This window comes from Sciurus vulgaris, assembly GCF_902686455.1.
Source record: "Sciurus vulgaris genome assembly, chromosome: 15".
NCBI lineage: Eukaryota > Metazoa > Chordata > Mammalia > Rodentia > Sciuridae > Sciurus > Sciurus vulgaris.
Window position 1 is genome coordinate 90839553 of NC_136476.1, and position 26417 is coordinate 90865969.

The following is a 26417-nucleotide window of genomic DNA, read 5'->3' on the forward strand; positions in this document are numbered from 1 at the left end:
TTTGTGTCTCTTTTATCTTGAAAATTTTGTCTTTTTGCTTTGCTTGCTTTGTTTTTTAAGTGGCGCTGCTTGAAAAGTTCTATTTTCAAATCATTTACTCTGACTGCGCGGAAATCTAGGCAGTTTTGATCTCTAGACATTGATCCGGGTACTCTGCATCATCTTTCTGTGGATCCTTTTGTTTTTTTAGGTGCACACGGTTGTGCCATCTGTGAGTATCATTTTTGATCCATGGAATTTTTTAAGTCTGTTTCTCAATTTTCAAGTGTAGAATTTTAATTTTAATTATTCATTTCGCTTTTGATTACTACCTTAATTTCTAACTTAATTGCATGAGATTAGTAACCATGACCTGTGTGGTATTTTCCTTTGAGATTTATTTGCAGTTGCTTATGACTGGGCTTTATGGTTACCTTTTATAAATGTTCTATATATGCTTAAAAGGAATATGTTTTTTCAAATTTTAGGAGGCCTAGGCTTTTTATATTCATCCACTTATTCAAGTTGTTATGTTGCTCAAGTACTGCATGTATTCACTAATATTTTGCTTGAATGGCTTTATCAATAATTGAGAAAGGTGTATTGAAATGTCTTTCTCTCTGTGGACCTGTTAGGGCTCACATTCTATATTTACTCTGTGTGTGTGTGTGTGTGTGTGTATGTGTGTGGGGGGAGTACGGGATCAAAACAGGGCCTCATGCATACTAGGCAAGCACTCTACCACTGAGCCAAATCCCAGCCCTGTATATTTACCTTTTAATACAGTTGTTTTGTATAGTTTGAAATGCAAAGCATAATATAGAACTATATGATAGGTTGTTAAGTAACTGTTACATTTCTAAGATAGTAACTGTGTTTCTGGATTTATTTTGTGAGGGTTTTTCCTTTATTTCTATTTTTTTAAGAAAAGCTTCCTATTAAAATATTCAAGTCACGATCCTGTTTATCTCTAGCAGTGGTTTTTGTCTTGAAGTGTAGCTTTCTCCTGTGAATGCAATTTCCTTGCTTTGTGCCTTTTGCATGAACATTGGGCAGGTGTAACCTTTTCCATCTTCTGATCTTTACATGGCCTTATGTTTTATTTGGACCTGTCTCTTGGACCTTCTAAACAACGGTACCTTACGAAGATCTGACTGGATCATCTGTGATTTTACCGCCAAGTTTAGTCTGCTCGTGTTACTTTTGGCTATTAATTTACTGAGATTTGCTTCATCCATCTGAACTCACAACATTTGTTCTGTTTTCTATATTTTTTTACCTTTTCATACTGAGTAATTGTTTAAATTGCCTTTTTTGCTTTTTTGTATCATATTTACGCCTCTACCAGTTTAAAAACTGTAGGTTTCATTTCTGTCTGTTGGTGTTCCTTGTGATTCCAGGCAATGGGCCCGCTCCGCTGCTCCTGTGTTGGCTGCCCTCTAGCAGCCGAGGCTCAGAGCCCTGGCTCTGCTCCTGTTTTGCCACCTTCCTCTGTATTGCTGTCCCACATATTAGTCCTTAAAGTAAAATCCCACAAAGTAGCAGATTGTTGTTTTGACCTTGAAGTGAAGTTCATGTCTCTCTTCCAGTTTGTTGGCTTCTCAGCATTGGGACCCCTCTCATTCTTGTGCCGCACACTCCTCGGGATGGTCTTTTTTATGAAGGACAGACAGTCCTGCTTCAACACACGTGTGCATCCCAGAAAATGCCACCACTGAAGGTAACGGGCCTGAGGAGAAGAGGCGGTCTGTGTGACTCTGCAGCCAGAACCCAAACAAAAGCAAGAACAGTCCTGATAGAAATCAGCAGAGCCACGTGTCCACTGGCATCAGCACTTAGTATGCAAAAGCTAGTCCTCTGCAGCTCAAATTTTGCTCTCCAGTGAGGCACTGGACCTGGGGGCGGCTGCTTCCTGGGGAGCCCGGCCTTCTCCTGTGCCGGAGGACGTGTGCTCACTCAGGGGCTTGCTCTCTGCGACCCTCTCCTCAGGTCTTGCTCCTCAGGACTCAGACCTTCGAACTCTAATCTTGGCCTCCTTGTCCCAGTGGAAGTGTCGCCTTTGCTTGGATTCTGTTTCCAGGCACAACGAATAGGAAAGCAGTCTCTGGGAAGATCTGGGTGTGTGTGTGAGGGCTTTGCTGGCTTCCCTTCCCGCGGATGACTGCCCCCTGGGTTCTGTGTTGGCTGGCCTCAGTGCCTCTGGGCAGGCAGGTTATGTGTTTTTTGTTCTGCTGTGACAGTGGCTTTCAGTGGAAGGGTTAGTCACTTCAAGCTATGCTCTGTCATAGGCCACGGTAGTGTTGGGTCAGCTTTGTAGACTTATTGCTTGTCCATTTGTCAAGGTTCATTTTTACTTCTTACATATTTTATATTTCTTATTTAAAACTTTCTGTATTTGAAGTCATCGGGAGCACAAATCAGTCACCTGTCATTTGTACTGTCTTCCAGTGACAGCAGCCTTGCTTCCTTGTGCGTTTGGTGATATTTCTATTTTGCATTCATTTGTGACTACTCTCCGTCTTCCCTTTCTCATTTGAGGCTTTGTGAGGTAATTAAGCCTTACAGAAAATGAATTGGTTGCCGACTTGTTAACTTTCCAAGAATGGCGTCTAGCTCGTGCCGTTCCAGATGTGCAGGAGGGAAATTCTTTCAGTCACAGATGTCTCGGGAAATGTGGCCTTGAATTTTCTCCAGGTTCTCCTACTCTGTGGAGAATTCTGTAGGCCAAATGAGGACTGTCTTTGTCAGGTTTACCATGTGCTTTTCCCAGAAACCCAGGGGAGTGCAGACATCCTCACATCAGCCTCTTTTGGGGCTGCAGTTTGAGGAGAGGGACTGCAGCTGGGCACGGGAGGCCCATTCCTCTTCCTGCCTTGCAGTGAGGACCATGGTCAGGGCTCCGCTACAGCACTGGTGGCACTTCCCGCAAGATGGTTTCCTAGGCAGCATCCTAACCCGTGGAGAAGAGATCCTGCCTGTGTGTGCTGTGGGAGGAACCCTCAGGGCTGGGCCTCCTCCTGCCGGTGTGCAGCTGACCTCCTCCTTCCTCAAATTATGCAACTCCAATGATTTGAGTTTTGTTACGGCTGAGTCTTTTTAATAATCTGCTTTATTAATAAATTTACTTAATCTGTAGCAGTTTTCATCTTCTTTCTTTAAAAATTTTTTTTATTAAAAAACTTTTTATAGTTGTAGGTGGACATAATACCTTTATTTTATTTGTTTATTTTTATGTGGTGCTGAGGATGGAACCCAGTGCCTCACTCATACTAGGCAAGCCTCTGCCACTAAGCCCCAGCCCCAGCCTCCTTTCTCTTTCTTCTTGTTCTGTTTTGACTTAATGGGCAGTTTTCCCCTTGTATTTTGGTATAGTAAGTCTGTTCCTGAAGAAGTTGGTTTGTCCTGGCTCTGTCATCTTTGTTTGTCCCCTTTCTTCTGAGTCACAAAATTCTTCACTGAGTCCAGATTGGTTCTTTTCCCCGGTTTACTTACCTTTGGGTTTGTTTTATTGTTATTGGGGAAGAGTCTGAAAAGGTGTGGTGTTTAAATAATAAATATTTCTTACTTTAAATGCTCATCATGGAAACATGTTTTCATGTTGAAAGCTTAGTGAAATTGCTGCTGGAGAGCCACACTGTGATCACCGCAGCCAACGTTCTCTCTCAAGCCCTGTGTCTCCTGCTGTTGGGCTCGTCTGGAATATCAGGTGTGGAGCCTGGGCTTTTCTTCTTTGTTTTTTTTTTTTTTTTTTTTTTTTTTTTTTCTTGCAGTACTGGAGATTAAAGCCAGGGTGCTGTACCATTGAGCCACATCCACAGTCCTTTTGTGTTTTGAGACAGGGTCTCACTAAGTTGGCCAGGCTGGCCTCAAACTTGGAATCCTCCTGCCTCATCCTCCCTAATACCTGGAATCTGCTTCTTTTTAACTTGCCTTATCATACGCCTCTTCTTCTGTCATTTAAACTCTTCTAGACATTTTTAATATCCATTACATGGTACTTCATATAAGTACTGAATATTTACTTGACTGATTTATGTTGCTCATTTTATAATTTTCACTATAAAAGAACTTGTAACAAAGAGTTTTGTGAGTACAGATTTTTTTGTGCATGCTTGATTTCCTTTTTTTTAATTTTTAGAGCATTCTTTATTTAGACATAAGCTAACTTTCACATCATCATTTACTTATTGCTAAAATGAATTCAAATATGTAGTTTCTTTTATACTAGAGCAAACCAGGAAATGAAGACACAATTGCCATCATTAATTTTTAATCTTCAGAGAACAGCATCTCCACAGTTTGGCCTGAAGACACTCAGATTCTACAAGTTTTTGAGGTGTTCCATATTTAATCAGTGTAGGTACTGCAGTTACTTTCAGTTGTTTTCTGAAGTCATTATCTGCCTCTTTCCAATAAGATTTTTCTCCTGCTTGGCAGTGGATGAACACGCATCCTTCACTAATATGCTTCAGCCCCTCTCAAACAGCTGGTTCAGCTCCTTGAAGGAGCCACGGGCACTGCGCACAAGTCAGGTGGAGAACCCTCCCATTGCACCGCCACAGGGCGGGGCCCTCCTGGGGTGGGCTTGATCTCCTTTTTTGAGATGATGTCTTATGAATCAATAGAATTCTTTAGTTTTTGAGTAGGCATTGGCAGTCACTTTATCAGAAGTTCATATAATCTACATTTTCAGCAGGGAAACTTGAGAGCGTCCATTTCAGAAGTGGCCACCCTGGAAGTACTTGCAGATCATCTCAGCCCTGGAGCGGCAGCTGTGCCTTTCCGGTTCTCACATCGGAGCGCGGTTTCCTCTGCCCAGTGGTTCTGCAGGACCGCAGAGTGGGCAGAGTGGCCAGCGGGGAGGGAGCCTGGGAGAGGCTAGCCCAGCAGGCTGGGAATCAACACCTTTGTTTTGGTTGCTCCTTAACATCCTTTTTGCCTTTGTTTCTTTAAAGAAGTGAACATGAAATGCAGAACTGAGGGGTGCTCATTGTACTGTCCCCTCAGTGCCCTGAGGTCTCAGGGACTCTGTCAGCCATAAGAACTGAAATGCTCATGAGCACATCTAAAAATGTAGATTTGTAACCAGGTGTGGTGGCACATGTCTACACTCCAGTGACTTGGGAGGCTGAGGCAGGAGGATCTCAAGTTCAAGGTCAATCTCAGTACTTAGCAAGACCCTGTTGCAAAATAAAACATAGAAAGAGCTGGAGACAGAGCTCAGTGATAGAGTACTCCTGGGTTCAATTCCCAGTACTGGAAAAAGAAAAACAAAAAAAGAGATTTATTGAGGGAAATTTGCATGATCTACCTAAAAGGAACAAAGCCCACAGCCATTTTACTAAGGGAGTTTAATCTGTGAGACCAAATCTGTGGGGAGGAGAGTGAAGAGAGCAAAAGAAGGGCCCTAGCAGAGGGACCCTGATGGGCAGGAATGCAGTATAAGCCCAGGGAGAAAGGACTTTATGCAGGGGGCCAGGAAAGCTTCCCCGCGTCAGCATCTTCCTGGACACCCTGGCACAGCAGGACCCTTCTCCAGGCCAAGCTGTGCTGATGGCAGGATGCAGGGAGCACTGTCGTGAGCCCCAGGTCAGCTGTGCTCTGCCGTCTTGCAGCTCTGAGACCCCCACTTGGAGGGAAGGGCTCCCAGGTGCTAGCACCCAGCACCACTGGAGGCCTTGGTGTGCACTGTGGGCACAGTACCTGGTTTGGTGCTCCTTCCCTATGACAGCCAAGCAGGAGGCGGGCAAAGGCCTGTTTGGCATCTGTGGCAGGTGGCCTGTGCCTCAAGCTCTAGGAAGTGCTGGCCCTGTCTGTCTCGGCCCTGCTCTGCCTGGGGAGCTGTACTGTCAACCACACACCCTTCCCAGGGGTCCATGATGTCCTGTCTCATTTGCTCCTGGTATTGCAGCCAGGAGAGAGCCATGTGATGTGGACTTTGTGTGCACCGTACCCCTAACTTGGAGGCCCTGTGTCCTCGCAGGTGGTAACATGGACCTGGAGAGCCAAGCAGCAGGGAGGAAGGAGGCAGCAGGAACTGACGACGTGATGAGGAGTGGCCCCCGGCCTATTGTGCCCTACAGCTCCATGTTCTGTCTGAGCCCCACGAACCTGTGAGTCCCTCGCTGCCTGCCCGTGTGCTTGTCCTGTCTGTCCACTTGCCATGACCCATGTGGACTCAGTAGCCAGCACTCATGGGATGTGCATTTGAAGGGCTGATTCTGTGCACTCTGTCCGTGGCACATGTCCAGTCATCAGCGTCCCCTGAGGCACACCCTGAGGCTTCATTTCCTAGATGGGGCATGAGACAGACACACAGCCAGACCTCTTGGTGGTGCAGTGGGGTCCCTGCCCCTGCCCTGTGCTCACAGGGACTCTGCACCCATCACGTGTGCCCTGCCTTCCCATCATGCTGTTGCACACGCGTGCACAGGCACTGCATGTTCACATGTTGAGCATGCGTTCCCTGTGCTTCTCTGTCACGGAGTCGTCATCCTCTCCTCAGGCCAGTGCTTTCCTTAATCCAGCCAACATTTATGTGTGAACATCAGCTTCCTTGTTGGGAACATGTATCAGTCACCAAAACAGGCAAGAGCATCTGTCCTTCCCAGGTGCATGGGCGAGTGAGAGAGGCAGATGACCACCGGGACAAGTCAGGGAGACATGCTGGATGGTGACAAGTGCTAGGAGGAACATGGGGTGGGTGGGACAGGTCAGTGGGGGCTTGAGCTGGGGAGGGGAGGGAGAGTGCCTGGGCAGAGTGGAGAGCGAGAGTGAAAGCAGAACCCCACAAAGCCAGTGAGGGCCAGGACCTGCTTCCAGGGCAAGAGAGGCCTGCTCTGTGCAGTGCCCCTGCAGTTCTGGAGCCACTCCCTGCACCCTGCCTGCAGCACCTGGTTCTGGAGAGAGCCAGGGGTCGTGTTGTTGACCTTGGGGGCCACAGAAAGTAGGCAAATGAATGCTCACACAGAATGTTGTTCACACAAGTGGGGCCAGCCTGGTCTGGCCAGGAGCTGTCATTTGCTGACCCCTGCTATAAGTTTCTGACTCCTGACTCTGGGACCCCTGTCAGGAATCCTAGTCGCTACCAGTCATCTGGCCATTGTCCCCTGGCCACGGGGACACTTGGTAAAACTCCACTCCTGTGCCATGCCTTCCTGTGGTAGCCAGTGTGAGTCCTTCCTGTTGGGGAGGCCCCTGCACCTGCCCCAGCTCGTGGGCCTGTACCATCTGTGTCTGTCTTCACAGGCTTCGTCGCTTTTGCCATTACATTGTGACCATGCGGTACTTCGAAATGGTCATTCTTGTGGTCATTGCCCTGAGCAGCATTGCCCTGGCTGCTGAGGATCCTGTGCGGACAGAGTCTTCCAGGAACAATGTGAGTGGTGGGGTTGGAGGCCCCATCAGGCTGTGGGGTGCCAAGGGCTGGGGGCATGCAGGGGCCTGTCTTCTCACAAGATACCCTACGCACTCTGTTTGTCCTTTCTGTGGGCAGTGGAACCACATGTCTGAGGAGGCCTCTTCCTCCCGCCTCTGTTACAGACATCCTGGGGCCGAGCTGGGGCTTCAGTGTGTGGGGCTGTTTCCAGAGGGGTACTTATCTCAGAGACCTCACAGACTGTTGCTGACTGGCCCTTCATCTGACAGGCCATCTGCCCAGAGGCCTGGTGGGGGGACCCAGAGCCCACAGGCTGGACCTGTCTCTGGCTCCTGGCCCGACCCCTGAGAGGATCCCTGTTTCTGGTTCTAGGCTCTGAAGTACATGGACTACATCTTCACAGGTGTCTTCACCTTTGAGATGGTGATGAAGGTGAGGCGTGGCTCCTGTGGCCTGCGTGAGGTGTGTGGGGTTGCACTGGCTGCGTGCTGACGGAGGGTGCTGTGTGCGCCACGGGCCGTCCCTCATGGAGGGCCCCCACACCGCGTCCCCTGCGCATGCTCCCAGAGGCACTGTCACTGCATTTGACTCCTGAACACAGGTCACAGGCTTTCTTTAAGGTGTGCGTGTGACTTAGTCCCTCCTCTAGGTTTGCCTGGTAGCTGCAAAGGGATTGGACACTATCGACACATGACACTAGGCAGAGGACAAGGGGATCTTGAGGAGAGAGGTGGCTGCAAGACTGTTGGCTGTGGATATTGAAGACTCAATTTATCAGGAATCTAGTGTTTGATGACAGATTGAGTCCACCACGTCATTGCGACCTCATCTTCCTTCACAGGTGCCCCTTGTCCATGTCTGACAAGGGGGTCCTCAGGCATATTTGCACAGATATGTGTCCACCTGGACATCTGTGACTTCAGTGTAACCTAAGCTACGCGAGTGTGTGGAGCACTTACAGGGTGCACAAACGTGCTGCTCTGTTCTCCTGTACACTTGCAGAGTCACACACTGGCACAGAACTCACAGACGAGGAAGCTGAGGCCGAGAGAGAGTTCCTGTACTTGCCAAATTCTCAGTATTAGGTGTAGCAGAGCCAGCATGAGAGTAAAAGTCCTTGGAATTTTGACCAGCTGGTCTTCACACTGCCCTGAGCTGGCCCTCCAGGGTCTGGACAGGTGTGAGCTCCTTGGAGTCAAGCGTGTGCCTGTTGCCCAGCAGTGGAGGAGTGGATGGAGACAGAGACTTCACTATCTCATGGGGGTCCAGGAAGTTGGGCACTAAACAGTCATGAACCTTGTGGGGGTAGCTGGGTTGAGGCCTCACTGAGGCTATCAGAGGCTGTGACCTGCAAGAGTGTGGGAAGGTATACAGAGCTGGGTGGAAGTCTTAGATGTACGTAGGGGTGCACTGAGCTTCCTGCTGGAAGGGTGTGCCTAGACCATGCCCTCCCCCATGGCTGGAGCTGGCTCTGCCTCTTTTTCTGGAATATACTATTCCCTAACATGTGTCTCTCCTTGCAGATGATTGACTTAGGATTGCTGCTGCACCCTGGAGCCTATTTTCGGGACCTGTGGAACATTTTGGACTTCATTGTGGTCAGTGGGGCCCTGGTGGCATTTGCCTTCTCGTAAGTAACCACATCTACTCTGGATTGTAGGTGCAGGACTGGGGTGTGGGGGTGTGGGAAAGAAGGAGAGGAACATTGATGGTCTCCCTGGCTGTGGCTCTGTGACTACCCAGGGGGGACTGGCCCTACCTGCTGGGACTGGACCATGTAGGCTAGGAGGATCCATGGCCCATCATTCCCAGCAAATCCTCTGGTTCTGGGATTGGGTGTGCGGCCTCTCTGGCTTTTTGCCATCTGCCTTGTGGGATCCTTTGGAGCAAGTTTACCTGCTCAGAGGTCAGCGTCTGACCTGAGTTCTCTGTGGGAGTGAGACTGTCTCCTCTGACTCTGAGAAAGCATGCTACTCGGTTGGGTGGTGGCTGGGTGGTGGTGGCTTCCTCAGGCCGTGCATGGGGGTGTGGCGCTTGGGTGGGGAGGCAAGGGGAGGTTATGGGGTGAGATCCAGACACAAGGGAAACCCCTGCAGAGACCAGACCCTGAGAGAAGCTTCCTCATCTCTCTGCCCCTCCTACCCCCTCCCGGGGGGGGGCTGCGCTGACAGAGGCCCTGACTCTGCCTCCCTTAGCACTGACTCTGTTCTCTTTGTCTTCCTGTCGCTGGACTTCGGTAGGAGCTTCATGGGGTAATGCCTCCCTCTCCCCTTACTGCCCGACATGATGGCATACACACGGCCTCTCTGGCTGCACCATCATCGGCCACTCCCATTCCTTCACCTCCACCCCATCTGAGCTGCATGCTGCCAGGAGCCATCCCCAGGCTACCATTCCTGCCATGCCTCTGGGGACTGGTTGGGGGCTGGGGCTGGGCTGGGGCTGGGCTGGGGCTGGGCTGGGGCTGGGGTTGGAGCCAGGGCTGGGCTGGGGCTGGGGTTGGAGCCGGGGCTGGACTGGGCTGGGTAGGACACTGCCCTTGGTGAGCAGGTGTCCTGGGTGAGTGCTGGAGCTTAAACTTCAGCCTGGAGGGCAGTGAGGATTCTGGTGGCAACTGCCAACTGTGACCATGGCCCAGGAAGTGGGCATCCTGAGGTGCTTTCCTCTGTGACTGCTCTGGAAATGTGGCTTTCTTTCCTCTTTCTTCTGCTCGACAGCCCCTGAAGCTCCTAGTGTCTCCTCTGGGTGTGCTAATAGATCTCTTTCTATGATGAAGGAAGTGAGGACTTTGCCAGAGTATCAGTAAGGGCCTTGGGATAGAACTGCAGCAGGAGTGTCCGAGGAGGCCCAGTTAGGAGCAGGGGTAGGATGGGCCCTAGCCCTGTGGCCTTGAGCAGGCCCTGAGCCCAGAGGGCAGCCTCTAGTGCAGAGCTCTTCCCGCAAGTCTCCCTCTTCTGCTCCTGCCTGTGCTTTGCAAGCCTGGTGCAGGCTCCCTCTGTCCCCTCTTCTCCTGGGGCAAGCTGGGTGAGAGTGGGTGTCCAGGGAGTACTGGGTGAGAAGTGGTCAAGCCCATTGTTTCAGGGACAGTTCCATATGGTTCTGGAATGTGGGGTTGAGGAGAAGAAGGGGGCTGGGCCCACGTTGTTCTTCCCTACGAGAAAGACCTGGGTTGTGCAGCCTACTCCCAACTCAGTCCGAAGCTTTGCTGGAGCCCAAGTGTGGCCACGGGGACTGGGCCAACCCCCATGCAGGCCAGGGCCCAGGGATCTTGGTGGTAAAGGCTCGAGCAAGGTAAAGGGCTGGAACAAGGGTTCCTGTGCTGCCCACTCTGCCTGAGCACGACCTCCTCAGCAGGGCACCTCTGTTACTGCTGTGTGCTGGGGGTAGGGCCAAGGACGGGGCAGCACCCCCCACCCCACCCCACTCTCCAACCTGGCTGCCACTTCCTGGGTCCCTGACAGTGAAAGATGCCACCTGGGTCTGCTCTGGCTTCTTCTGTGAGGATCCTGATCTGGGCCTGACCTTGAGCTCCATAGCTTGCTTCTGATGCCTAGAATTTTCCTTATGTGAATTCCTGTCTCCCCCATCTTTCAACTGAATTTTCCTGTCTGCTGCTTTCTTGATCATCTTGGTGTCTCCGTCAGCTTCCTCTGCCTGTGTGTCTTCCTTCTGTCTCTCCCCGTTCCTGCTTTCTGCTTTTGGCACTGCCTCTGTATCTGCCTAGTTTGTGGCTGTGTCTCTTTCTTTCTCTTCTCCCCACCTCCCTGTCCCCTCTTCCTTTTGGTTCCTTGTCACCTGAAGGAGCATTGAGCAGCTGAGGATAGGCAGGTAGTCTATAGGGCAGAAGCCAGACAGATCCCCTTACCTCCTGCTGAGGACTGAAAAACAGGAACATGACTCTGTAGTGCTAGGACAAGGTTCTACACCACAAGCATGCTCATGGCCCTCACTCCTGGTCTGCAGGCACATGCCAGCCCCGTCAGTCCTCTTGGTTGCTGGAAGCTGGTTTAAGGGTGGGTATTGGGAGCACTGGAGAGATGGAAATAACCACTGTGGTCTGAGAGAACGGGTTCTTCCAGCCTACAAGCTCAACTGTCCCTGTGTACCTGTTGTGCTGACCTGGCCCTGGTCTGGCCCCTGTTCTCAGATAAAGCCCAGGACAGGCAGCTACAGGAAGAGACCTCTTCACTCTGGGTGCTCTACCCTGGAGTCTCCAGACAAAATGCACAGGGCAGTGAGAGCCAGATTCCATGGGCTGTGTGGGGCCAAGCACGCCCACACGTTCTGCCTGTCTGCATTAGTGGCTTCTCCCTTCTAGAGGATCCAAAGGGAAAGACATCAACACCATCAAGTCCCTGAGAGTTCTGCGTGTCCTGCGGCCCCTCAAGACCATCAAACGACTGCCTAAGCTCAAGGTTGGAACCTGGAATTGGGGCTTGAGGGGCATGCTGTGTGTCTGTGTGCGTGTGTGTGTGTGTGTGTGTGCATATGGTGCAAGAGCGTGGGCATACATGTACATGCGTGTGTATATGTATTTGTGTGAGGATGGACTTGTTCAGCTCTAAGCACCTGCCCAAGGAGAGCTCATTCCCAGCAGTCTCCTGTAATACCTCTCTTTCTTATCCCAGCAGTGCCTGATGAGAGATGGTATTTTCCTCAGCCATGCAGGACAGGGAAAAAGGGGCTGCTGAAGGGGATGGGGCATATGTGGGGGGCTGCTGGCAGACAGGGGTTCCAGAAAGTGACTGTGGGACTGGACCCTGAAGAGTAGACACAACTGAAGTTCTGCATAAAGGGAAAGTAGAAACCCAATCTAATAATTATGGGGCCTATTCCAGGCACAAAATAATCCCTGTGCATTAACTCATTTAATCCTCCTAACTGTGTGTAATGCATTCTCGTTATGCTTGGAATCTGTGTGAGGCGAACTGGGAAGGCACCCAGAGGCCTTGGACCCTGGCAGGAGTTACACCTGGTCCTGCGGGGCAGGGGTGCTGCTCACAGCACAGGGGCTTCATGGGTCCAGGCTGCTGTGGGCATTTGGAGCAGGATGTCCTGAGAGGTGCTGCCTCAGCTCTGAGAGTAGTATTGGGTGTGCAGGGTCTAGAAGAACCTGAGAGCAAGCCTGTGGGGGGCAGGGTGGTCATGGACCAGAGAGTCCCCTCAGGGCCTCAGAACATGCCCAGAGTCCCTGTCCTGTGGCCCTTGGGACCACAGCATTGCTGCTTTGTCCTCAGTCTGTCCCACATCACTGTTGTTCACCTGTAGGAACAAGGCAGGGGAAGGGCAGCAGGCTTCCATATCCTCTCTAAAGAGTACCTCCTGCCTACTCTCATCAGTCCCATATGGCTCCCCTCATGAGAGAGTGACAGCACCAGTCAGCTTCCTGTCAAGGCAGCTAGTGGTAAAATACAGGCAGGGGCCTGAGGATGTTGGGGGTCCCGGAATGCCCATGGTGTCTGGGACTCAGTGATCCTGAGGTTTTGAGCCTGTAGCTGCCCTGCCCTGTCCTCTCTTCTGGTCCCTTTTGCATCCTTTCCTGCCCCCGTGCCTCCCCTTGGTTCCACATCTCCCTGCCTCTCTCACAGGCCCACACTCCCTAGTGACCCCATCCTTCCCATGGCTCCACCTCCACATGGCTCCGCCTCCACCACGGCCCCTCCCTCCCTCCCTCCTGGATCCGCCTTCCTTTGTGGCCCCACCCCTTCCTCCCAGCTCTGCCTTCCCTCATGGCCCCCACCTTTCCCCATGGCCCCCACCCCTCCCTCAGAGCTCTGTCCCTCCTCCCTGCAGGCTGTGTTTGACTGTGTGGTAAACTCCCTGAAGAACGTGCTGAACATCCTGATTGTCTACATGCTCTTCATGTTCATATTTGCCGTCATTGCAGTACAGCTCTTCAAAGGGAAGTTTTTCTACTGCACTGATGAATCCAAGGAACTGGAGAGGGACTGCAGGTAAACTGAGGCAGCGTGGGATGCCAGCAGCCCCAGGATGGACCATGTGGGACCAGTCACATGACTCAGGAGACTCCTCTGCAAAGTGGGGACACTGAGCGAGGGCTGGAGGGCTTGCCTGGGAGGTGCCATCATCCATGCCACAGTATGCCCCATATCCTCCTCTGTGGGGTCGGGGCCAGCTGTGCTGTGAGTACTTCTTCTGGCCTGCAGCTATCCAGGGAGCACATCATGGCGGGGCCCTCTAAACCTTGGCTGGAGATCTAGTTTGCACCATGAAAATCAGAGGGCTTGGCCTTAGCTGGTGCTGCTTTGCTGTCCACGGATTCCTCAGATCTTCTGGGCCTGGCCCTACGCTCAGGACAGTAGAGATGCCCTCAGGGAGGAGCAGGGGAATGGAGGGCGTGACTGTGTGTACCTCAGCAAGAAGTGCTGGCAGCTCCTTCCCGCCTGCCCAGCAGAGGTCCCAGGAGTCCCTGGTGTGTGGATGTTACACCGCTCGCTCCTCTGCTCTGTGGTGGGGGTCCTTGACGGATCCCCGCTGGGGCTGTCGTGAGCAGTGCTGCCGTGAACATCCTGTGTGCATGTCCCGTCTGGGTGCTGCCTGTCTAGGACAGGCCGCAGGCTGTGCACACGCCCCCCCCCAGTGCTGCCCCACACTTGTCGTGCTTGGTGTCTGTCTAGTTCTCCGATCTTCTGGGCTGGAAGATGGCTTCGATTTGCACATGTGCTGCCAGCAAGGTTGAGCCACTGCCCGGGGCAGTGTGGCCACATAGATGCCCTTTCTGGGCAGTGTCCCTCTGAGTCCTTGCCCGTTTTCTGTGTGGGTGTCATCTCTGTGGGTGGATTCACAGGATGCCGTCAGGTCCTGGGTAGGACTTTGCCTGGTGTCCCTCCTTTGTGGAGTGCTTTCTGCTCATCAGTGGTGTCTTTTAAAGAGTGAGTTCTCCATTTTGACCTCGTCCAACTTAACTCTATTCTTTCATGTTTACTGCTCCATGTCCTGCAGTCAGGGGTGCTTTTTCTGCCAGTGCTGCTTTTGCCTCTAATGTTGAGATCTGCAGCCTACTGGAGCTGAGTGTTTGTGTGTGAGGCAGGGCAAAGGTGGACCTCCTGGAGGTGAGTATCCAGTTTCCCAGCAGTACCACCCCTCCCCACTGCAGTGGGAGTCTTTTGTTTTGTAGTTCACACACCATGCAGCTTATTCCCATAATCCATTTAGTGTGTACATCTTGGTGGCTCTTGGTATATTCACAGACACACATTTTTATCACCTCAAAAAAAAAAAAAAAAACCCAAACCAAACAAAATAAAACCCAACCAAGCCTGCACCTTTTAGCTGTCCTCTCTGTCCCTATCCCCAGCCCTGTGTAGCCCTGAGCTGGTGTTCCATGTCTGGATTGCCCTGCTGTGGACATTCCACGTGTGGAGGCAGACACTCTGCGGTCCTGCGGGACTGGCGTCAGCACAGTGCATAGGGCCTCTGTGCCCCTCTGTGCTGTGGTGGGCAGTGCCTCCTTGTCTGTGCTGTGCCCTGTGGCTTCTGCTCATGTGCCTGCTGATAGTAGGCCAGGAGTGGAACTGATAGTGGACTGAGAACTGTGTTCAGTTGTCTGAGGAAAGGCCAGACTGTTTCCAGAGGGGCTGAATCATTGTCTGTTCCCACCTGAACTAGTTCAAGGGTTTTGATTTCTCAGGTCCTTACCAACACTTGTTATTTTCCTTTTTTTTTTTTTTTTTTTTTTTTTTTTTGGTCTTTGTTTTCATTATATTCTGATTCACAGAGTGGATTGATATCTCAGAATAGCTTTGATTTTCTTTCCCTCAATGACTGCTGATGCTGGACATCTTTTCATGTGCTTAATAGCCCCTTTGTATATCTTCTTTGGAGAAATATCTATTAGGATACTTAGGTTGTCTTTTTTATTGTTTATGATAGTACTTTTTACATTCTAGGTACCAGACCCTTATCTGGTAGATGATCAATAAATATTTTTTCCCCTTCCATGAATCATCTTTCCACTTTCTTGATGGTGTCCTTTGAAGTACAGAGTTTTGAATTTCAATTTGCCTTCTTTTTTCGTTTGTTGCTCATGATTTTGGTTCTGTATCTAAGAATCCATTCCTAAATATGAGGTCATAGAGATCTGCCCATTTTCTTCTAAGTTTTGTGGTTTTAGCACTTACATTTAGCACTTTGGTTTTGAGTTAGATTCTACATGTGGAATGAGGTAGGAGTTTAAATCGGCTCCTCTGCATTCCATGAGTGGGTTGCAGTTCTCTCAGCACCATCTGTGGAGCAGACTGTTAACACTTCCCATGTAGAGTGGTCTTAGTACCCTTTTCAAAGGTCGCTGACTGCACACATAGGTTTGTTTGGGTCCTTTGGGTTTAACTCTGCTCTCGTGTCTGTCCCATCTCCAGGGGTCAGTATTTAGATTATGAAAAGGAGGAAGTGGAAGCTCAACCGAGGCAGTGGAAGAAGTACGACTTCCACTACGACAATGTGCTCTGGGCCCTGCTCACGCTCTTCACGGTGTCCACCGGAGAAGGGTGGCCCATGTGAGTGCCTGTCCAGGTTTGGGTGGTGCCAACCTGGCCCGGCCTGCGGTGCCCTGAGCTCCCTAGGAAGCTCCCTTGACACTGCCCTCCCCTCAACCAGGGTGCTGAAGCACTCCGTCGACGCCACCTATGAGGAGCAGGGGCCCAGCCCTGGGTTTCGCATGGAGCTGTCCATCTTCTACGTGGTCTACTTTGTGGTCTTCCCCTTCTTCTTCGTCAACATCTTTGTGGCCTTGATCATCATCACCTTCCAGGAGCAGGGGGACAGAGTGATGTCTGAATGCAGCCTGGAGAAGAACGAGGTAGGTGGATGCCACGTGACCCCTGTGATGCTGCAGTGTAGGCGGAGCACCAGGCTTCCCTTCTGTACACGCGTCCCTCATGGCCAGCGTGGGCAGGCCTTTTTCCTGCTGCAGAGGGAGACCATGGCTGGGGAGTTGGGGCCTACTGGAGGAGGCCTGGGCTGCCTTTGCTGCCTGCACTCGCAGTGTGGCAGGTGCTGCTATCGGAAGTGCTGGTGGGTTGGGCTCCCCCTGGGCTCAAGGTGCCCTTCTGTCCACACAGAGGGCCTGCATTGACTTCGCCATCAGCGCCAAGCCCCTGACACGATACATGCCCCAAAACAAGCAGTCGTTCCAGTATAAGACCTGGACGTTTGTGGTCTCCCCGCCCTTCGAGTACTTCATCATGGCCATGATAGCCCTCAACACGGTGGTGCTGATGATGAAGGTACAAGGCCCTGCCACAGAGGACGGGGGGAGAGTCCAGCTGGAGGCTGGTGGGAGTGGGCCTTCTTTCTGCTGGCACATGCCAGAGCTGCAGCTGCCTCTGCCCTGGCCTGCACAGTGTGCCCGTGGGATGCTATCCTTTTGTGGTCTGGGAGCCAAGAGTGAAGAGGCTCTGGGAGAACTCAGGAGGGGTGGGCAGGTGTAGAGTTCTGGCTGCCGCTCCTGACTGGACGGGGCATCTTGGGTTGCCGAGCCCTCAACCATTGGCTTGTTCCTGGCAGTTCTACGATGCGCCTTATGAGTATGAGCTGATGCTGAAGTGCCTGAACATGGTGTTCACCTCCATGTTCTCCCTGGAGTGTGTGCTGAAGATCATCGCCTTTGGGGTGCTGGTACGTACCACCTTTTGGTGGCCAGCATGGTGGCTCCCTCTCTGTCTGGCAACCTTTGGGGCTTCACAGTTTGGAGCTAGGAATTCCCCAAGTCCCCAGAACACATTTGATACTGTGGGGGCCCCATGGAAGGGTCTGCTCCTACACTCTCAGCTGCCTGAGTCCTGCCCTGGCCCTGGGGGCAGGCCGGCCTGGGACCCTGGCCTCTGCCCATATGGCTCTCAGTTCTGCATCTGCCTGGGCTGGAGTGTCTGCTGGTCACTGGCCTTCTCCTGAGAACTGTCACCCTTGCTTGCTTCTTGATCAGGAGCTCCTTGCCCAGTGGAGCCCTTGCCAGTCAGCAGCACTAACTGCCCCTCTTTTTCTCTAGAACTATTTCAGAGATGCCTGGAATGTCTTTGATTTTGTCACTGTGTTGGGAAGTATTACTGATATTTTGGTAACAGAGATTGCGGTAAGTGGCATTTCCAGTCCCCCATCCCCCCGTGGGGCCCGCACATGGTTTCCTTCTAGAGGGTTCTCTCCTTTGTGCAGCTCCAGGTCCTGATGTATTTGCTCCCTCCTAGGCCCCCAGGAGCCCTGGGGCAGGGGAGGCTCCTTTCCTTGGGGATCTTGGGGATCAGGTGTTCTGGTGGCAGATGTTTCTTTCCGGGGTAAGAAAGTAGCCCCAGATGTCTTCCGCGTTGGTGGCCTGAGGATCACCTGGAGCTTCATGGTAGTACCTGACCAAGAAGACATGAATCTTTAAATTCGTAGGTGTCTACTGTGTATGCGTCTAGCAACTTGGTCTCAAAAGTATGTAAGCTGAATCCAATAAGAATTTATATTTTAAAAATCAGGTTTGTGCAATGTATATGTATGTAAGCACATAGTCACTATCTGGAGATGTCCTTATCAAACACATGTGATCATATCTGAAAAATGACCAGTACTGGGACGTAAATCTACCTCAAGAGATTTCAAACACTTGAATCAAAAAGCTTCATTTTTTTAGTGTATTGAGTTATTGGACAGAAAATGGCAGAAAATCTTATCGATTTGGCCCCAGGTTGAATTCTCTGGGAGCAGACACTGAAATGAGGATTAATGTGAAGTTTGCTTCTTAAGAAGAAAAACCAGTGGAGGGGGCGGAGAAATGGCTGGGGAAGGGAAAAGGGCCAGTAATGCCACATTTGGAGCCAAGCCCCACAGGAGAGGATTTGGGTCACCCCTCTGAGAGGTCCCTGTAGGGAAAAGGAGCGGCATGGCGCTGAGGGTCACCCTTAGGCACCCCCAGCTCCCCAAGAATACCCCGTGCAGGTGACGCAGACTCTGGCAGCCCTGCTGCTGGTTGGCGGTCACTGGCCCCATCGTCATGGGACTGTGTTGGAGGGCAGGCTCTCCTGGGCCCCCTCTGCTCTACCCTTGCACTTTGGGTTTGCTGTGCAGTCTTCAGGTGGTGAAGTAGCCCCAGATGTCTTCCGCGTTGGTGGCCTGAGGATCACCTGGAGCTTCATGGTAGTACCTGACCAAGAAGACATGAATCTTTAAATTCGTAGGTGTCTACTGTGTATGCATCTAGCAACTTGGTCTCAAAAGTATGTAAGCTGAATCCAATAAGAATTTATATTTTAAAAATCAGGTTTGTGCGATGCCTCTGGGAGACTGGGTAGGGCTCCCTGCTGTCTGGGCCTGTAGAGAAGTGATGTCTTCATCTCTGTCTGCACCACCCCTGCTAGAACCCCTGACCTGTGGCTGGCCTTCTGCTGTGCTGGTGGATGCCGTGGTGAGGTGCCCCAGACTCTCTGAATAGCCAAGACCCTGTTTGCCAATCTCTTGTCTGACCGCGGCTGTCCAGTCATGGTTAAGATTGGCCAGAGGAGCATCCAGGAAGGGCCCAGGGAACCCTGATTCCCAGACAGACCTTCCCTTCTCCACTTTTAGGTAGATGCTCTGCTCTCACAGTGAGCAGGAATGGATACCTGGGCAGTAAGGACTCTGCACTGCCTAAGCATCCACTGACCATGTGCTGCATAGTCAGCACTGACTGCAGCTAGCTCAGTTCTGCTGAGAGGATCTTAGCCATCATGACGGTTCCATTCAGAGATCCACCCTGTGTGCATCAGGACTGGTGAGGGCAGAGGCTCACCAACATCAGCTTGTCCAACACGGGTCTTCAGTGACCTGTAGCCGTGGCTGTACTTTGGTGAGCAACTGTGTGCAATGTAGTGCCCAGCATACCCTTCCCCTCCCAGGGCTCATCTGTGTGTCTTCTCCAAACTTGACCAACCTCTCCCCTGCTAGGACCCTGTAATCCTTAGCAGGATGACCTCTTTGTCCACACTACTTCATCAGTATCTCTGAGTCTGTCCCTGTGTGGAGCCATAGTGAGGCAGTACAGGCCTGTGGAAGGCAGCCACCACTGACCTGGGCAGTGCCAGAGCAGCCCAGTGCTGTCTCTCTTGGAGTCGGCCAGCTGGTCTGCCCTAGCATCTCCCTATGTCTTCTGTGTTCCCCTCAGATTTATCCAAGGCTAAGTGTCCACAGTTTTGTTGCTAAGCACACCAGGCCTCACTGTTGCCTCACTCACTACCAACAGAAGACTTGGCCAGTGAGCAACCCCCAGGGCCCATCCTGAGAGGCTGCTTCTGGGGAACCATCTCTTAGGGTCAGAACCTGGGATCCAAATGCGCCTCATTAGGAATTGTTCCTACGAGTACCTGGTGAGGAGGGGGAGGAAGCCAATGTCAAACAATTCCATGGGCATAGTGCTGGCCATTCCTGCAGGGGACCCCCAGGTAGTGTGGCCCTCACTGCAGTGTCATCCCAGCCCGGCGGGAGTGTACAGCTGTGTGCCCACATCTGCCGTGCAGTTTCCGGCAGCTGCAGGAGCCTAGGCGTCCAGAGTCAGGCTTGCTGGTGAGAAAGCACTGGGATCCAGCGTGGCTGAACAGTAGTGTGAAAAGACACTTCCCAGCGAGTCCTGGGCCAGAACAGTCATGATGGGAATTAGGAGTGCATCCAACAGAAGGAAGTGAGAATACATACAGTAAACTCATGAGACACAGCCTGCAACAGCTGTCCTACATCAACCCATGCAGAGACCAAAGGCATCCGTACTGAACACCGGCCCACCTTCTTCCTGCCATTATTCCCTGAACAATGCAGTATAGTGACTATTCACAGAGAATCATCATCATCTTAGTTGTCTGAAGTCATTTAGAGATGGTTCAGAGTACACAGAGGCATGTGCGTAGGTTACGTGCAAACATTGCACCATGTTATGTAAGGGTCTTGTGCCTCTGGGATAGTCCTAGGACCAATCTCCAACAATCTCCAAGTAATTTGGGAATCACTATATTGGGAAAGAATTTCTAACTCTTAAATGCTTATATTCGAATAGTAAAATGTGCAATGCAATGAGTTGGACGTTAACATAAATTAGAAAAAGAATGGCGGAGGGGCTGAGGCTGTGGCTCAGTGGTAGAGCATTTGCGCTGGGTTCAATCCTCAGGACCACATAAAAATAAATAAAGAAAACAAAGGTATTGTGGCCATCTACAACTAAAAGAAAAGAAAAAGAGCATCAGAATAAGTTTGAATAAAGTACAAGAAAATATGAGAATAGAAATTAAGAAGGGACCAGGGTTGGGGCGTAGCCTGGTGGCAGAGCACTTGTCTAGCATGTCCTGGGTTCAAATCCCTGCTTGGAAAAATGAAAGCAAAATGAACAAAATACCCACAGAAATTAAGGAAAGAGCAAAGAAACACACAGAAGAGAGGATCAGTGAAGTCTTGGTTCTTGAAAGACTTAGAAGATGGCACATTCTGGCTGGTCTCTCACAGAGAAGAAGGTCAGTAAGTGGAAGGTGGGGGGTGGGTGGTGGCTGCAGACCCAGGGGGAGGGAGACACCGAGACTGGTCCAACTGCTTCTGCCAGTGTGTTTGTAAACTTAGTTGTGTGGATAATTACTAGAAAAATACAAGTGATCAAACCAGACAGAGAAGAGATAAAACCTGCAGTCATCCTTCATTGAAGCATGAAAGCCATTGAGTCCAAAAACAATCTTCCCATAAAGAAAACATGCTGTTCTGATGTCTTTCACACAAGGCTTCTATCTAAAATACAGGGAATGATTATTCCAGTCCTAAACATTTTTTTTCTCCAGGGACTAGAAAAAGAATGAACATTTCCTGACTAATTTTATATGCCTAATGTAATCTCCACAGCAATATCTAAAAAATAATAAGATCATACTCCACACTCACTTATTGGTGAGTGATGAAAAATCCTAAACAATATGTAAGCAAACCAAATCTGATAGTGTACAGAAAAGAAAAATATAAATCAGGCTTATTCCAGAAAGGCAAGGTTCAACTTGGAAAAACTATTACAATAATTTACATTAATAGATCAAAGGAGACTATTAATGTGATTATCTCATGGATTCAGAAAAGACTTCCAATAAAATTCAAATTTTATTCAGGATAAAATTTATTAGCAATTAGGAATTATTTACTTTATAAAGAATAGCTACAAAGAATCCTGTGCACACATTATGTCATGGTGAAATTTGGAAAGCATTCCCTTTGAAGTCAGGAAAGCACCATGCTGCCTGCTGTCAGTCTACCTCCATGTTGAGCTTCAGGCCTGACCAGCAGCAGATTGTGTCCTGCCTCACAAGGGCAGGTCTGTCTGTTCTGTTTGAGGCCAGCTCCCTGGTACTTAGCACAGCACCTGATGCTTTGTAGGCCTCCTGTAGATGCTTACTGGATGATTAGGACAGATAAACAAGCAAACACGTAAGGGTTAGAAAGGAGCAAGCACAGTTGTCATTATACGTAGATGAGAGCATTGTTCTGGGTGATCCAAGAGTGACTGGAGTGTACTGGAGCATTAGACCCATCAGAGCATGGTTGCAGAGTGTGAGATTACTTGGCAGCATTCCTGACAAAAACCTAATAAAATCTGTGCACAAAATCTTTATGCAGAAAATTGCTGAACTATATTGAAAGGCATTAAACACAAATTGATGGAGTTGAATTAATGGATGTTAATTTCACAGAATTGTTGATTCCTCCAAATTGATTTGTAGATTTTATACAATCCCAATAAAAATACCAATGTTTTTGTTTTTGTTTATTTGCTTTGGAATTTTACAAGCTGCTTCTAAAACGTGTAAGAAAGAGCATCAGTCCCAAACAAGGTATTTAAGGAGATCCCCTGGGTGTTTGGGTGGTTGGGAGGGAGTCTGCTCCCTCCTGCTGAGCTGTGCTGTAGGGCTGGGGTAATGAGGACACGCTGGTCAGAACTCTTCTGTGCAGGATATGGTACAGGGCAGTACGGACTCTGCAGCCATCCATATGAGTGTCACTCAGGTCAGCGCAGGGAAGGCCAGAGGTCATTCACAGGTCAGTTTCAGGCAGATGAAGGACTTAAAAGAGGCAAACTTTAAACAGAGCATACAGGACCTGGGAACAAGACGATTTGTTAATAAGATACAGAAAGCATCAGTCAAAACCGGAAGCTCTGTCAAATCCCTTGTTCACATGCCTGGGGTCTGTGTTGAGTTGGGTGTGAGGGACGACCGGAGGAGTTGCTGAGCCGTGAGCAAAGGGAGGCAGCAGTGGAGGCAGAGGAGGCTGTGCACCAGATCTCTTGGCTTCTCTGTTGAGAGAGTTTGAAAGGCTGAGGAAGAGGAATGCAGCGACCTGCCTGCCAAGATGCAGCTCTGCCTGCTTGGCGGGCATGTGGCAGTGGCAGCAGAGCTGTTGGGTTTTCCCCGAAGCACAGCCTGACACGAGTTAGGTGCAAGCCTTTCACTTGGAAGGCGATGCTGGGAATCCCGGTAGAGATTGGAGAAACAAGGAAGGGCACAGTGGCTGCCAACAGCAGGCGCATGACCCAGCGGTCACCTCGGACAACTGAAGCTCATCCCACCGGGCTCTGAGCCGTGTGGAAAGTGCCGTTCCCTCCTGGACTGCTGGGGTTCAGTCACGGCTGAAGGCTGGTGGGGAGGGTGGGGAATTTTAAACTCTTACCCCTCTGACCTGACCTGGAAAAGCCCTCAGGAAAAAAGACAGAGATGCTGATTTGGGGTATTGGCCTGAGGTGTGAGGCCCCGGGGTCTTGGCTTCAGAGCATTCCTGCTGGGAGCCAGGCTGTGAGGCAGGGAGCTATTGAACTCGGGAATCAATCTGCAGGTGGAGCAGCAGCGAGACCTGGTGTGGCATGTAGGATGAGGCAGGAGTGACATTGAACTGTGGTCTGAGCACTGGAAAACTGGGCTGCTTGAATTGAAATGGGAAAGAGTGTGGGCCGAGTGGTTTGTAATGGAAGTTCAGGTGCAACGTAGGCATGTTAGGCCTGGGGCTTCTTTGAGACTTCCCAGAGAATTGTACAGTGGGAGCTTGGGGGTGAGTTCAAACCAGTGGCTTGAAGTTGGGATCATTCAGCATACAAAATGGTGTCAGACCCACAAGGAGGTTGGTACAGAATGAGCAGCTGAGCCCTGGGACACTCCCATCGTTTAGAGTGAGGTGGTGAGTAGGAGGTTTTCCACACAAGGAACAGAGGCTAGTGTCCACAATATGCACAGCTCTTCTGCGAGTTGATCAAAGAAGCAAAAATAACCAAATGGAAATGAGCAGAGGGTACAGTTAGGCTTTTTACAGAATAGAAAATGTAAATGGCCAATTAACATGGGAAAAGATGCTCAACCTTATTTGTAGTAGAAATGAAGACAGACTGAAATGACTGAGCTGCCACTTCACACCTGCCGGTTGTCAGTTTGGAACTGCTGACAGTGCCTAGTATCGACACAGATGTGGAGTGCCCAGAACTCCCCAACGGCTGGTGAGGGTCTCAACTGGGACCGCCTCTTTGGAGAAGTTAGCGGTACTCATGGGTCGGTGAGGCGCATGCCTCTGCCTCGGTGTCTCACGTAGACCCTGGCCTCTGTGATCACGGCTGCTGAGCCAGCAGCCAAGCTCCCAGATGTGTAGAGAATGTGTCTGCGCACAGGGCCACGAAGACTGAGGAGACAGTGAGATAGCTGCGGGCACATGAATGACATCCGTGGGGTACAGATGCTTCTGCGAAGCAGTCTGCTCACTGTCAGCCAGGTCTGCACAAGCTGCCATCGTGAAGGATGAGAACTAGCAGATACAGGATGCACTTAAGGGTTCATGGCACAACTGCAAGGACAAGCGATGGTTGCCCAGGATTAAGACCAGCTGCTGCATCCAGAGGGCAGGGAGGGAAACAGGAGGGCATCACAGTGACAAGAATCATCTGCTTTTCAGCTGCGTGATGAATATATGCATATTTGGTTCACTGACCTTTAAAATATTTAGACATACTGTTTTGTTTACGTATTATGTTTCATGGTTTTCAAAAATCAATGATGTGAGTATTCCAAGCAAAAAGGCTGAAATCTTCCATTTAAAGAGAAAACCAAGGGCTGTGGTTGTGGCTCAGGGGTAGAGTGCTTGCCTACATGTGCGAGGCACCAGGTTCAATCCTCAGCACCACACAAAAATAAGTGAACAAAATAAAGGTCTAAAAAATACAATAACATTAAAAATAAAATCCAAGAAAAATAAAACCAAGGGTTTTCCCAGGGGGCTGCCCCGTCACTTTGTGTGTCCCCCGAAAAGCATCAGATCCAATGCGGTTTCTGAGGAGCATTCTGGCCAAGTTTCTGGGATCTCAGGGCTTCTTGGAAACAGGAATCTTGTTCACCCAGATAAAGTGATCCAACAGCTCCCAGTCATAAGGGCAGCATCAGGGTTTCTGTAACCCCTTTCCAGGGAGGAGCCCAGACTCCTGACAGCTGAGAAGGCATAAGAGGAGGTAGGCAGGGGTGCTGACTGACATCACAGGTGTGCAGAGGCCTCCTGCAGTGCAGGCCACCGAAACAACCCAGCATGCTGTCCCTCAGCTGCTGGACAGTTGAGACCCGGGAGGCCTAAAAGCTGTCAGGCCTCTCCTCAAGCAAGTCCTTGGCAGGCTGGTGGGAGGGTGAGAAGCCACCCAGTGCAAACACTTATCTCCCCTTTGGCACTGTTGCTGTTGGAGCTCAGGCCACCAGTCTTCTCCTCCTGGGAGGAGAAGAGATGAAAGGACAGCCATCACGTGGATTGGTGGTGCTTTGTTTGTTTGTTTGTTTTCATTTGGAGCCACTTCATATGTTTACTCTGCAAATGTACTTTTTTTTCTTAGGCAAAAATATGAGTGTCAGTTCTGATCCCCAACTTAAAAATCAAGATAAATTCAGAGTCTTAGCAAGGGTCCTTGGAGAAAGGGCTCCAAGCATGCACAAAACTGACATTGATTTCTTTGCCTGGAAATAAAAATGAACAATTGTCTGTGAGTCATCTTTGGATTTGCATTAAAACAAGAATGCAAATAGAGCCACTGTCTCATAACCTACAGATCTCAAAATGTTTGATTTCATGCATTTCAAGAAAAATAGGCAGTTTATGAAATCCTGAAGTTTTCTAGTTAAGTATTCAGTTTTTTTGCTTGTGTTTATGACTCATTTTCTCTTTTGTTTCCTGTTTTTGTTCTTAATTTACCTTAACCTACCTGCTGACTCACGCCACCCAACCAACATACAATGCGAAAACCCATGTCTCCGTCTGTATGTTGCGCGCCTGCTGCTCAAACCACCCCAATTTGTAAATAATACGCAAATACCCATCCATGAAAACATCACATATAGGAAACGGTTGGTTTGTGACTTTAAACAGTTTTACGAGTCCTCGCTCTGCCTGCTCTTCTCTCCTCTCGTTTCTGGGGCTCCTACCTCCTGCCCTTCAAGGTGTGAGCTAGATTCTGCTGCACTTTCTCACCTCTGGCCTCCTGTGCACTCTCCCCAGCCCCTGGGGTCCAGCAGGAGCTTCAGAGGGCCTCCAGGAGCTGTTGGAATCTGGGCCCTTGCCAAGGAAGGGAGGTGGAGCTTTCTGGGATGGGGGGTAAGTGCCCAGGGCAGAAGTTCCTGCTGGGACGGGCCAACTCAGGAGATTGTGCCTGACATGGCTGGTCCTGGTCCCCAAGAGTCATGGTTTCTGCTGCTTTCTCACCTCCTCTCTGCTGTCTCTGTCATGCCAACATACAGCACAGGTTTGGTTTGCTCAGGTGGCCTCTGGTGAAGTCCCCTGCTGCGTCTGTCCTTCCTGGATAAGCCCTTCCTTAGGGAGTTGGGCCAGGGGCACTGGCTCAGGAGGCTTGGAGATTTGATCTCTGACGCAGTGGGGGTCATGTGGGGCCTACAGGAGGGACTCTGCCCCAGCAGACAGAGAGCTCAGGGCTCCCTACTCATGTTTTCATGGGAGTGTGTGCACACCCTTGGCCAGGTTCCTGTGGAGTACAGGTGCAACTGAGGTCTCCCTCCAGAGCTTCAGGGGTTTTTACTTTTTTAAATTTTTTTTGTGTAGATGG

The 26417-nt window shown here is 50.4% G+C and overlaps 1 protein-coding gene across 1 annotated transcript in view; it reads left to right on the top strand.

Moving 5' to 3' along the window:
- Positions 1–26417, top strand: part of CACNA1B (calcium voltage-gated channel subunit alpha1 B) — a 192163-nt gene that overhangs the window by 122114 nt on the left and 43632 nt on the right. The window contains exons 21-31 of the mRNA XM_079112735.1: positions 5963–6092; positions 7228–7357; positions 7730–7789; positions 8881–8987; positions 11676–11772; positions 13151–13311; positions 15736–15873; positions 15974–16175; positions 16438–16602; positions 16883–16993; positions 17364–17447. Of these exons, the coding sequence (XP_078968861.1) occupies positions 5963–6092; positions 7228–7357; positions 7730–7789; positions 8881–8987; positions 11676–11772; positions 13151–13311; positions 15736–15873; positions 15974–16175; positions 16438–16602; positions 16883–16993; positions 17364–17447 (1385 nt within the window). The remainder of the gene's footprint in view (positions 1–5962; positions 6093–7227; positions 7358–7729; positions 7790–8880; positions 8988–11675; positions 11773–13150; positions 13312–15735; positions 15874–15973; positions 16176–16437; positions 16603–16882; positions 16994–17363; positions 17448–26417) is intronic.